Source organism: Suricata suricatta, chromosome 4 (genome assembly GCF_006229205.1).
Source record: "Suricata suricatta isolate VVHF042 chromosome 4, meerkat_22Aug2017_6uvM2_HiC, whole genome shotgun sequence".
NCBI lineage: Eukaryota > Metazoa > Chordata > Mammalia > Carnivora > Herpestidae > Suricata > Suricata suricatta.
The window spans coordinates 160873025-160885589 of record NC_043703.1 but is presented as its reverse complement, the minus strand read 5'-3'; the positions used below and the strand labels follow the sequence as shown (position 1 = coordinate 160885589).

Below are 12565 nucleotides of genomic sequence, written 5' to 3'. Positions count from 1 at the left end.
CGATGATTCCTTGTCATCGGATTCTGGGTGGGGGGTGCTGTCTTGTCTCAAGTTCATAGATCATATACCTCCTGGTGCCTAAGAGAACCCACGTGTACAAAGAACGGTTTCCTCTTTTTAAAATCTGCGGCCAAGGAAAGATTCCACTTTCCTGAAACAGTGTTTGACAGAAAGCGAGCAGGCCCTCCCTTCCTCTGAGATCACTTAGACCAGAGTTTGCACCTGGTCCACGAGCCACAGCTCCCCGGGTCGCTGGCCAAAAACCCCGGTCTATGCCGGAGCCGCCCTGGAGCGGCACCTCAGGAAAACCAACACAGACGTGTGACTCCATCAGTGAGGAAACCCCCCGACTTTATTCACGTGCGAGGTACAGACGGCAGGCATTAAACATTTGTTTTTCTAGACTGCCAACGTAACCTTGTCAAAACGTTTAAACTAAATAATGCCAAGGACATAGGTATCACATCTTACAGAAACCTAATGCTATTTATTAGCTTTAAAAAATATTTTCTACAGAAACCAACTATATATCTCTATATGCAAATATATTATGTAAAAATAACCCTGAATTCTTTTGACAAACAGTATGACATAGTGATTAATCCTAAACTTCATTATAAATTGATTCTCCATCTGATAAACCTGATAAGGCCTTAAGTGTCTTCTTAAATATGTTCTCAAGAAGACATTTTCTCCAAAATAATTTGCAAGCTTCATCTAGCTTAGAACCAGAAGGAATGTTGGCTAGTAACCTGGCTCAGCAAACTCCTTACCACAAATAAAGAATTATTATCACTTTTCAGATCAAGTTACATGGACTATTGATGGTCCGTGACTCACCCGAGGTATTAAATTTCCTGTTTCCTCAGCTATTTTTTTCCCTAGGCAAACAGATCTCAAAGCTGATTTTGTTTGTCATCCTAAGACATTCAAGTGCAAGATAATTTACTAAGAAACCCCCTTCCAGGATCCACTGTGCTTATTTAGTGAGATAAACTAAATCTGTGTAATGAAAATACGCAACGAGCAATGCCTTTAGCTTCTTGGCTTTGATTTTAATTAGTAAAGCAGAGCCCCTCCGCCGTGGAGAAACAAGATGTAAATATCAATATAAATATATTGCTGTGTTGGCTAAGTTTTAATGCATCTAGTTCAGTCCAAAACACTCGTTACATCCAAAGCCGTGTTTTCAGAGGGAAGGAAGGAGTGTAAACAAACAGAACATGATCCAAAGTGGGTTGGTACGTTTGTATTGAGAACATCTTTCGCTGCCCGTCTGTGGGTCTGACTCTGAAGCGCTGACCACAAGGCGACCGTCTCCGGGACTGTAAGACACAAATCAGATGTCCACGTGTCCCCTGCCCACAAGACGGCTCTGTGGGACTTGTCCTCAGACGGCCAGGACGCAGGGACCCTTTCTTCCGGAGCATTTAGCCGCAGGATCCGGGTTGCGCCCTCCATGACCCAGTGGCCATATTGGGAAGGAGGTAACCGTGCAGCATCAGGGTCTCATCAGCGACCCAGGAGGAGGCAGGGGAGGGGCGGGAGGGCTCCGCCGATTTGGAAGACCCTCCCGGTCTCTTCTGCAGGCCTCACGCTTTCGGGAGGAGACAGAGCTGGAGGGATCTGGTGGGGGTGCAGTTAAAAGTGCATTCCAGGACACCTCTGGTGCCCTTGAAGAGAGCCATCCCGGCTCTCTGGCTGGAACGGGACGGTCTCAACCTCGGGTCCTTCGGTCAGAAGAAGTATCACGGTTTAGGTAGAATCGAAATGACCCGGTCTCCAGCCTTCTAGTGCACACTGTGGTTCTGCAACAGACAGCTGGGAACACTGTGCACCCCGTCGCGGGCCTAGATGCAGCAAGTGACATCGAGTCCAGCAACATGTCTAATTACCTTTTGGAGTCATTACGATTAATTACAATTATTTTGGATTATGCTTAACACCGTCTGGAGGACTTGTTCTCTCGAGGGGCTGGCGTCAACGACGTGGCAGGCAGGGTCCTCCATCCGCTGATAGGTCACCTCTACCCTGGGGACGGGCGGGATGAGAAGGGTGGGCTTATTCTGCAACAAGGCTCTACACACAAATGTTACCCCCGCCCCCCGCCCCCCACCCCCACAATGCACAGAGCTCACAGCAAGGGCCTGATTGATCTCGCCTTCCCCTCAGCCTCTGGCTTTGTCCGCCGGAGACATCTGATACATTTTGGCTAACAAATAATAAATTCATAATGATGGTTACTAGCCAGCATTTATTGATGACCTATTTTCTACGAGGCATGAGTATTCTGCGGGATTCTTCTGCTTTCACACTCAGGGTGACCTCAGGGAGGGAACTGAGTCACTCCATTTCTGCAGAGAACCCAGCAGACTCCAAGAGAGTAACTAATTGGACACACGGGAAATCTCTCCACCGTCTGTGCCCCGAAGGAGTTCAGACAAGCCAGAGGCCCTCGGCATGGACATTGTTTTCACAGACGAGTCTTAGAAAATTTCACCACGTTTCCACATCGCCTGGGTGCCCGCCAGCCCTGACGCGTGTGAGTGACGCGTGTGAGTGACAGAGGCCAGCGGCGTGACAGAAGCGTGTCCGCATGTGGCTGTAACAGGCGCTGTTTGCCACTTGCCGGCTCAGTGAACTCACCAGACTTCCTTCCCCTCCGCCTCGGTTTTCTCATCTGTAAAATGGGGGCTGAAGCAATGCCTTCCTGGTGATGTGTCCCGAGGTCTAACTGAATTAATACAAGTAAACTGCTGGACACGGTTTCTTCGCACACAGCAGAGTCGTTACTCAACTAGTCAGAGCGGGGCTGTGTTCTCACAGCAGTGCCGTGGTCATTTATTTACATACACCCCTCCGCTTTGTTTATATTTGTATACACCACTCTGCTAGTCCTACAGAACGGATCCGTGCTCGGCTCGAAAGCACTGAGTCTCCGGTCCAGATTCTCCTGCTACCGTTCCAGAGCTTTCTAATGAAAACAAAAGCACTGCCTTTAAAATCAAAAAAAACCTTGGTTTTGATCCCAGGTAGCCATGCAGATCTAGACCAGTCGCTCAATCCTTGGTGCCTCGGTTTTGTAAACTTAAAATGTGGCTAATGTTGCCCTGGGAAGCATCAGTGAGCCTCCGACCCAGATGCCGCCATGCGGGAGGCACCTTCTTAGGAAAAGTCCCGGTGGGACCATCAGACAGCACTCTGCCCATTTTATAGGACCTGGGAACATGCATTCCCTCACCCGGGGTCACACTGGAAGGAAGCCTGGGCCCCAGGGCCGTGCGTCATCACCGCTGCAGCGGAGCGGCACCGCCACCATCAGAAGGAGCTGAGCCACCTGGGGCTTCTGCCTCTTGGGTTTGAACAAGGAGAACAACCCCTGACGTGAGGGCTGGGCGGGGCCCCCACCACGGCCAGCGCCCCCACCATGCATGTCGGGACACCTACTTTTGACGAAATATGCTGTCGGCCTCCAGTTCGGCCTCCTCTCTGGTCCTCTCTATGCCCCGGCCCTCCATCCTCCGCAGCCTCTCCTCGGGACTCACGGTGAGCAGCAGGACCAGGTCGGGCTTGAGCAGGTCCCGGGGCCACTGGTATATGGGGTGACGGGCCGGGGGCAGGTACTGGAGCCCCCCGGTCACCTCGGTGGCTATGGTGTAGGCAGCCGTGCTGTGCCAGTACCTGAGAAGGAGAGACGAGTGAGTTCTCCGTCTGCAGAGGCCAAGGCCAAGGTGCACCTGAAAGTCCTCCGGGGGAGGGGCTGAAGCCAGGAGGGCTCCGCTCAAGTTTTCCTTGTGTTGCGTATGTTAAATAAATAAGATGAAATCTTATTTTTAAAGTATTTGTAAAATGTGAAAAAATAAACCAAAGTCAACAATGTGCAGTAAGAATGCAATGGGCTAGAGGCGCCTGGGTGGCTCAGTCGGTTAAGCATCTGGCTTCGGCTCAGGTCATGATCTTGGGGTTTGTGGGTTCAAGCCCCACGTCGGGCTCTGTGCTGACAGCTCAGAGCCTGGAGCCTGCTTCGGCTTCTGTGTCTCCCTCTGTCTCTGCCCCTCCCCTGCTCACATTCTGTCAGTCTCTGCCTCTCAAAAATAAATAAACATTAAATTAAAAAAAAATGAGATGGGCTCTTCAGGGAGCTCCGTTCACTCACGTCTCTCCAGTCCTGCTTCTGTTGGCTTCTGGGAAGGGAGGCCGAGCAGGATGAGATTTCGTGGGGTAGTCTCCTTAGATTTGTTTTAATGTTATTTATTTTTGAGAGAGCGCAAGTAGGGGAGGGGCAGAGAGGGACAGAGAGTCCCGTGTGGGCTCTGTGCGAGAGCAGCAAGCCTGATGTGGGGCTCAAACTCAGGAACCTCAAGATTATGACCTGAGCCAAAGTCGGAGGCTAAACCGACAGCCCGCCAGGTGCCCGGTGTACTCCCCTTGCATTTAATCTTGGGTCTTGGCCAAATAAAAACCTGCCAGTGCATTCAGTTTTCCATGGTTTTAAAATGGAACTTGCTGATGAAATCCACGTGCTGGGGACCCTGGTGAGGAGGCCTGGTCCCCTACGCCCAGCTGCCTAACTGTGTGCCCCTCAGTCTCTGCCAGGGAGAGAAAGGGACCCGAGCATGAGGTCCACTACTCCGTCAGGCCCTCCCTCCGTGGGCTGGGGCCTTCTTGACTGGCTCTTTTTAAGAGTTTTTGGGGGAGGAAAAGAAAATCACTACCATAAAAGAAAATATTTCGGGGCACCTGAGGGACTCAGTCGGTTGAGTGTTCGACTCTTGATTTCGGCTCAGGCCGTGATCCCACAGTTCATGGGATGGAGCCCCACGTTGGGCTCGGTCCTGCCGCTCGGAACCTGCCTGGGGTCCTCTCGCTCCCTCTCTCTGCTCCTTCCTTGCTTTGCGTACACTCTCTCTCTCTCAAAATAAATAAATAATCTTAAAAAAATTTTTTAAAGAATACCTATTCCAAAATGCCCAATGGCTTTCCACTGCCTGCCGGAAACACCCAGCCCGACCCAGTTAGAGGGTGCGCCCCTTCACACTTCCCTGCAGCAGGTGTGAGGCTCACAGTCTGCAAAACTCCTACTCTGCCCGCAGGGTCCCACTGGGCCGGAGCCCCAGGGGGAGCTCACTGTTCCCACGACCCTCGTGCTCCACTCTGCGGAAGACCGTCTCAGGGTAAAGAAAAGCGAGTTATTTACAAGCATGATCCCTTTGGAGTCCTCTGTCAGAAAATGTCTTTTTTAGTCACTCCTGCATTCCAAAACCTGAAAGCAGGGTCTGGCACACGGTCAGTACACAATAAATGTTCTCTGGGTGTGCAAATGAATACACTGGAATCATTTCATTAACTGGCATAGCTTATGATACTCCTGCCCTTTTTGTGCCATATTCCAATTTTAAGAGACTACACAACTCCAAAGTCAGGATGAAAGGACCATCGCCACAGGTATTGATGAAACAATGATAAACGTTCCCGGTGGAGAAGGACCCACGGCCTCGTCCCTGTATTACTTTCAATTTCCTGCCTTCGATGTTTTAAAATCTTAAATTCTTAATCATTTGAGACTAGAACTACTTTTCCCAGCGAGAAGGTGGACTGGTGTCTACAAAATGAATTCAGTGGTATCTGAGTGGCGTGTCCGTTCACCTGTCGCCGCCCACTCGCTCTGCGGACACAGGTAACTCATATAAGCCAATACAGCCTCAGTTTCCTCACCGGGAAAATGAAAAGTGTGCAGAACGTCGTTTCCCTTCCACCGCTGCTGCACACATAGACTGACTCTGTGTATCACACCGTCATTATAGAAAATACCTAATGTTTAGCGGACGCTGCTTATAACCGAAGCTGCATTTTCAGAGGATGGTGATCTAGACGGTACTGAAAAGGAGACACAAATACAAGCTCATTTGGGAGGTTATCGATTCTAACACCGTCCATCCTCCAAAGCCCTCGCCCCTCCACAAGGGACCCCCATCAGCCAGGAGCGTTTCTCGGTGTCGGGTCCCTGAGTCCCCACTTCCAAGCGGGTGCTTTCTCCCCCTCGATCAGCTGCATCTTGTCTCCCAAGCCAGATAAATCCACGAAGGGTCCAGATTTTCTGTTTCTTGGCAGCCTAACCACAATTTGTTCTGCTTTTTGCACATGTCCCATGTTCACTGAATTAAATACTCAGCTATGAATACAGAGGCTGATATCATCTTAATTTTAAAAGCCTTCCTTTTGTGGAAAAGCCATCAGCAAGAATAGATTTTTAAAGGTAATGACGGTGATTAAGTTGCCAACCTAATCACAGGCACCATCAAAAACTACTCTGTCTCCCTTATTTTTTTTCAGCTAGATGAGGGTACAGTCTAAAATGGATTTCATTAAAATCTTTACACATGAACAAAACCCACCCAGACAACAAATAACTGCTCCTTTCTTCTCATCTGACAAGGTGATACAGTATCTCTTTAAAGAGCCAAATTGCCGACGATTCGCAGACACAAAGGGGAAAAATCAAGGGAAGAATGGAAACTCCGTTTTCTATGGCTAGAGCTCTCTCCCTGACAAGCTGTGCCTCATTTTAAATAATCATACCCTCTGGCCGTCCATTTCAGACTCTCCGCTCGTTAGTATTTTCCTTCCTGTCTTCAGGGGAACCACATCAGTTCAAATCAGATGCAATTTGCTGCCGCATTATACAGAGCACCTAGAATACTGCTTTGTATCTTCAGAGCAATTTGCTGTTTCAAAGCACCTCCACCTGTATCAACTCAGTGGCTTTTCATCACGAGTCCTCGTGGTGGGCGGGGAAGCGATACGGGCTCCCCCGTTTAACAGATTAGGAAGCTGGGCCCAGGGCCCATGGGCGTCCGCCCACATGGAGAAGCTAGGGCAGGTTCCGGACTTGGGACGTCTGAGGAAACAAATGCCTCATCAATTCACACAGTAGCTGGAAAGGTTTAGTCTTTCTCATTGAAAAAGGACACTGCGTGAAAAAAACAAAGAGATCTCAAACATGGCAGACTCCGGCACTTATCGATAACAGGGCAAAACATCCCCAAGAGAAATCTCACAAAGGAACACAACTCATTTCTCACCCTTCTTGCCAACCTTCAGCCTTCTGACATAACTACCCTGCCATCCCCAAAGTCAAAACTACCTCCCGGCATGGTCAGTGCGGTGAAAGCCCGCCGGTGGGGCTGCAGGGATGGCTCTAACTTGGTTTCACTGTTTTCGTCTTGCCCCGCAGCCCACCTGCTCCCGCCGGATTCCCTGCACACGCTCAGAACCCTCTTCTCATGGAGTCTCACGGAGCTACAGAAAAATGCAGAGGAAGGTCTTTCAAGAAAGGGGTGGGATTTTCCAGACACGGCAAACCAAGTAAGGCCGGCGTGCTAAGCGTTGAGGAGGGTAGGAGTCAGCGGGACGTCTCAAACACTGCCGGGGTGGGGGAGGGGCCGTGAGCTGCTCCAGCCACTTTGGGAAACTTTGAAATACCTGCTAAAGCTGAACACACGCGGACCCACATCCCTGCAGCCCCACCAGCGGGCATCTCTGCACCAGAACTGCACACACGTACATGCACCGGAGTTACCTAAACAGTGTTCATAGCAAGGGGCGTAGGGGTGGCTCAGTCAGTGAGGTGACTGGCTCTGCATCTCGGCTTGGGTCACGATCGCGAAGTTCCTGAGTTCGAGCTCAGCGTTGGGCTCTGCACCGACAGTACAGAGCCTGCTTGGGGTTCTCTCCCCGCCTTTCTGCCCCTCCCCTGTGCACACATTATCTCTCCCTCTCTCAAATTAAAAAGAAAAAAAAACAACAAAATAAGATAAAAACACTAAAAACTGTTCATAGCAGCAAAGTGGGTGTCACGCGTGGCACAAAGGCAGTCAGATGCAAACAGCACTAACGCACACACGAGCAGGTCAAGAATAGAAGGAACAAGACTACAGTGATGGTGACTGAGGCCAGGGCCGCTATTACCACCAGGGGATGCGGGGGGAGAATGGACAGTGAGTGGGCAGGAGAGGTGTAAGGACGCAGGTCTGAAACTGACTCCATGAGACAATAAAAGGGCACACGTTGCCCAAGGCAGGACCACCCTTGTACCGCCCAATCAGGAAAGGCCCCCTAACACCTTTAACATTTCTAAGGGCCGGCCTAAAGATGGAGGCTAACACTAGTCACGCCCTACGTGAGGGTCCTGGGCCCGCTCTGTGATTGGTCAATACTCTAAATGTTGTGATTGGGTCCCAGCAAAAGTAACAAATACTCTAGGCAATGTGAATGGTTAAACCTGCTGTCAATAATATTGTATAATAATTGGATCACTGTACCTGTGTCACAATTTCCTGTAACTCCCCCTTCCCAAACTCAAAAAGGCCCTGCCCCGCCTTTGTTCGGGGCTCTCAGCAGGGATCCACCACGCCGGTCATGCCTGTGAGCCCAAGTTTAGGCCCCGGAGAGCCTAAGCCCGTAATAAAGCCCTTTGCTTTTGCATGCGTGACTCGGTCTCCCTGGTGGTCTCTGGGTTTTGGGGGTGATATTAAAATCCGGGCATAACAGAGGGAGGCGGCTTGATGGGGGGTGTGGTGAGGTCCTGAATCCGGATGTGGGTGCGGGCTATACTGGGGTGTGTTCACTACTTGAACTTCCTTGAAATTTACATTTATGATTAATGCTTTTTCCTGAACAATTGTCATACTTCAATGCAGTTGCTCATCTTTCCAAATGTAAGTAAAACTGCAGAAAGAGCAACAAACATTCATGTAATGCAAAGCAATAGCGCAATTAGTCCGTGACCTTCTGTGCTCTTCATCTATGGCCAGTGTCTTTCCTGAGCGCTCTCTTGGATTAGTTCAATACTCTCTCATCCCTTGCACACTACAGCTTGTCTTAGTTTGCATGTATGTTACTAAACATCCGTCTGCAACTTTTTTTTTTAATTACGGTTTTGTAATTTCTGCACACTGATGCGCTGTACTGGTTTATACTGCCAAGGGGTGCCCTGTTTTACAAATATGCTGGCATTTACCCACACTTTCTGCTACTGATGGGCTTTCCACAGTTTTCAATCATTGAAAGCCGCTGAAGGCGTCTCTTGGTTTCTTCAGCGGTGAAGCAGTCTCTGCCCTGCGGGGTCTCCACAAACCGCTCTCTGAGCCCCTGCCTGGCCACCCCCGCCAGCACCTTGGAGAGCGTCCATCCAGCCACAGGATCTCCTGCTCTGAGTATTAGGGCATTCTGATTGATTCTCACCAACCTGATGAGAGCAAGACTGGATCTCCTTGGGCCTATAATTTCCGTATCACCGAGTGGTGGTGATTTTAAGCCCAGGACAACTTGCTTGCCGAACAATTCATCCGTTTTAGTGGTATTCTGAGGTACTTCTTACATATGGAATTTTAAGAATATACATCAGTTTATGTCACTTCATTATCTGAAACCTCTCAGTGGCTCCCCCCTGCACTCAGAATAAAACCCATGCTCTCTCAGCCTATGGGACCTTCCATTCTATCCTCTGCCTCTCTCTGTCTCTCCTCATTCACCCAGAAAGCAGCCCCTGGTCCACTACGTGCTCGTCATATGGGCCTGTTTCTAGTCCTCAAATATGTCAACTTCTTTCTGTCTGTAGGCTTTGTCTTCCTGACTCTCCTGTCCATAATGCTGTTAGTCCACAATTTTCCTTTCCACCTCTTTTGGGTCATTCAGAGCTCAGATCAATGGTACCCCCTTATATAGGCCTTCCTCAGCCATATCTGCCTTGATTTACCCTCTTCAGAGTATCTGTCACTCTCTGATGTTATCACGTGTCTTTCTGCACTTGATTATTAACTTCTGCAGTAGTATGGTTGCCCCATGCCAGCCGGGCACCGTCCAGCTCACTGACCGCCAGATCCCCTAAACTGAGAACAATCGTTGGCGCACCTGAGATGCCCAATCAATGTTTTATAAATAAGCCGAAGAGCAAATGAACCACCGAAGGCATCAATTTCCGAAGCACGGGCTTTTGTCAATATCCTCATCCACCATTTCTAGCTGAGTCACTTGACCAGTCACTTACCCTTCCTACCACCTAGGATTCTCATCAGTAAGTTGGGGATAACATTTAGTAACCGCCTAACCATGGACTGTTCCAGATACAGGACACTTCATGTGCTCTTAGCAAGACGCCAGCCTGCGGTGGCGGCGAGTCGTAAATCACAGGCATCCCTGTCATCACCATCACGCAGCTCGACTTAGCAAACGCCTCTGTATACACGCTTGGGCAGGCACACATGCGCTTACACGTCCGGAAGAAAACGCCAAACTCGCAGGACCTGTATGCACACCTGTCTATGACCACGGGAGAGGTGACAGATTCTTTGGCTATTTCGGAGGCCACAATGTAGTTGCCCAAGGAGTAGAAAGCTCTCCTGATGATAGTTGGCTCGTCATCGAAGCTCTGCCTCCACTGGCTGATGCAGGCGGGCGGTGACTTCAGGAGGACAGCCCCCAGTGTCTCCGAAACTGACCGGGTCACAGTGGTTTTGCCTGAGGGCCAGAGACACACACAGCGCTCGTTACCAGGGCCACCACGTCACTCCCCAAAGCTCAGATGAACTCAGACAGAGCAAAGACTCTCTCTCCACCTGTAAACCAATGCAGCCCATTACCTACTGATCCCTTATTAAGAAAAAAAAAAAAAAAAAAAAAGATGCAGTAGTCTTTCCGAACCTGGGCTTCCTGGTGTGGTATCAGAAGGCCTGGAAAATACCACAAAGTAATGATGACCTCTGGCAGAGACCTCCAGGCCCTGTGATAACCTCCACCTTGTTCCTTCAAACTCTCTGCACCCAGGAGCCCTGCCTCACGCTGAACCGTGTGACTCCAGCCCCTGACTCCACCGTCCTTGGCCGCCCTCCTGCGGCCCTGACAGCTTCACTTCTTGGACTTCTGTGTTCTGGGCTAAGTGTGGGCATGTCCCTTGTACCGGCTCCAACGCTTTTCCCTCTACTTCCTAGGGCTTCTTTATTTCCTCCAAAGGGTCCTCGGAACAGCGCGTGGTTCCCAAACACCCCAGGCTGGCTAAGTCCCTGCTCTTTGGCCCACACTGCTTCTTCTGCCCCAGGACCCCTTCCGTCTTCCTCACCTGACCTGCTCTGACCTGCACTGAGAACAGAGCTCTTCCAGAACCACCCCCGACCACGGCTCTGTCCCCCACCCCTCCCTGGCTTCCCACTCCCACGCCCGCCTAGCTCCATGCCCGGCCCACTGCCACAAAGCTTAGGAGCGGAACTCTGTGTAAAGTTTTACGTACTACGGCCTGTCTGTTCCCACAAGAGATCAGTTTCTCTCCTGACCTGTAACTGAAAGGTAACGTTACCTGTGGCATCCAGTCCTTCGATGACAATGACCGGGAACTTTCCTTTCTGGACCTGTTTCGGTAGCTGGTCGACCAGGTCCAGCACCGCCTGGGCTTCAGGAATGAGGGGTTTGCACTGCAAGACAACAGGGTGCAACCGCCCTGAGGCAACGGGCGTCTGCAGTACCTGACTGCCGAGAAACAGGATTGCCCAATGCTGATCAGCATAAGCTGTGTTGGACACCAGGCCAGAGTCATACTGTTATGAACCTGAGAGGGGCTGAGGCGCCCGGGGGGCTGTCAGTTAAGTGTCTGACCTCGGCTCAGGTCATGTACTCACGGTTTGTGGGTTCGAGCCCCATGACTAGCTCTGTGCTGACAGCTAGCTCAGAGCCTGGACCTGCTTCGGATTCTCTCTGCCCCTCCCCTGTTCACACTCTGCCTCTCAAAAATAAATAAATGTAAAAAAAAAAATTAAGAAACTTAAAGTGACCCGGTAACAGGTGCCAGAGTCTGGGTTCGCGCCAGAGCGACTGGTCCTGCCCTCTCCACCCCTCCCTCATACTATCCCAAAAGCTTGCAAAATGCACTCAATAAATTCCTTAGTGCAGCCTCAGCAAGCCGAATGTGGACACCCTAGGCCCTACCCAGGCTGCCCCAGGGAAAAATTCTCAGCTCTCCCTCCCTGAGCACCTGCTCTGTGCCAGAGGCTTCCTTGTCCTAAACACTGAGAGATGAGAAAGGAAAAAAGAGGGGTCGAGCGGCCACAGACCGAGTACGCGGTCCTCGAACCCCAAACTCAGGCTCTTTTCTCCCCAAACTCACGTCCCGGCCTCGCAGAACGGCGGGACTGCTTCCCGGACGGCAGCACCCTCCCCGCACCCGGCGGCCACCCCCTCCCGCAGCGCCTTCAGCACCCTTCAGGGCAGGCACCGAGCGCGGCGCTGGGACGGCACTTCCCGGGCCCGGAGGCTGAAATTCCAGAAAAGAGCCGCAGCGTCCTAACCAGAGTCCGGCCCTCGGGTTCCCAGCCGATCTGCCCACGGACGCCCATCGACCCCAGGGCAACAGAGGCTAGGCCGGTCGGGCCACCCCCGCCCCACCCGAGCCCCGCTCCCGCTGGTCCGGGGGTCCGCCCCGAGGGCGGGGAGGGGGGCAGGGCTCTTACCGCCTCCAGAACCGCCCGGGCGGCCCCGCGGGTCGGGAAGACCCCGGAGCGGGGCAGGTCGGGCACCA

At 51.3% G+C, this 12565-nt stretch overlaps 1 protein-coding gene across 1 annotated transcript; it reads right to left on the bottom strand.

The window, feature by feature from the left end:
- Positions 1-322: 322 nt before the first annotated feature.
- On the bottom strand, positions 323-12563 carry CMPK2 (cytidine/uridine monophosphate kinase 2; the record flags this gene model as incomplete). Its single annotated transcript, XM_029938577.1, has 5 exons — positions 323-2031; positions 3448-3681; positions 10317-10518; positions 11351-11465; positions 12498-12563. Coding segments are annotated over 5 exons (735 nt in total), but the record flags the coding sequence as incomplete, so codon positions are not given.
- Between the last annotated feature and the right edge of the window lie 2 nt (positions 12564-12565).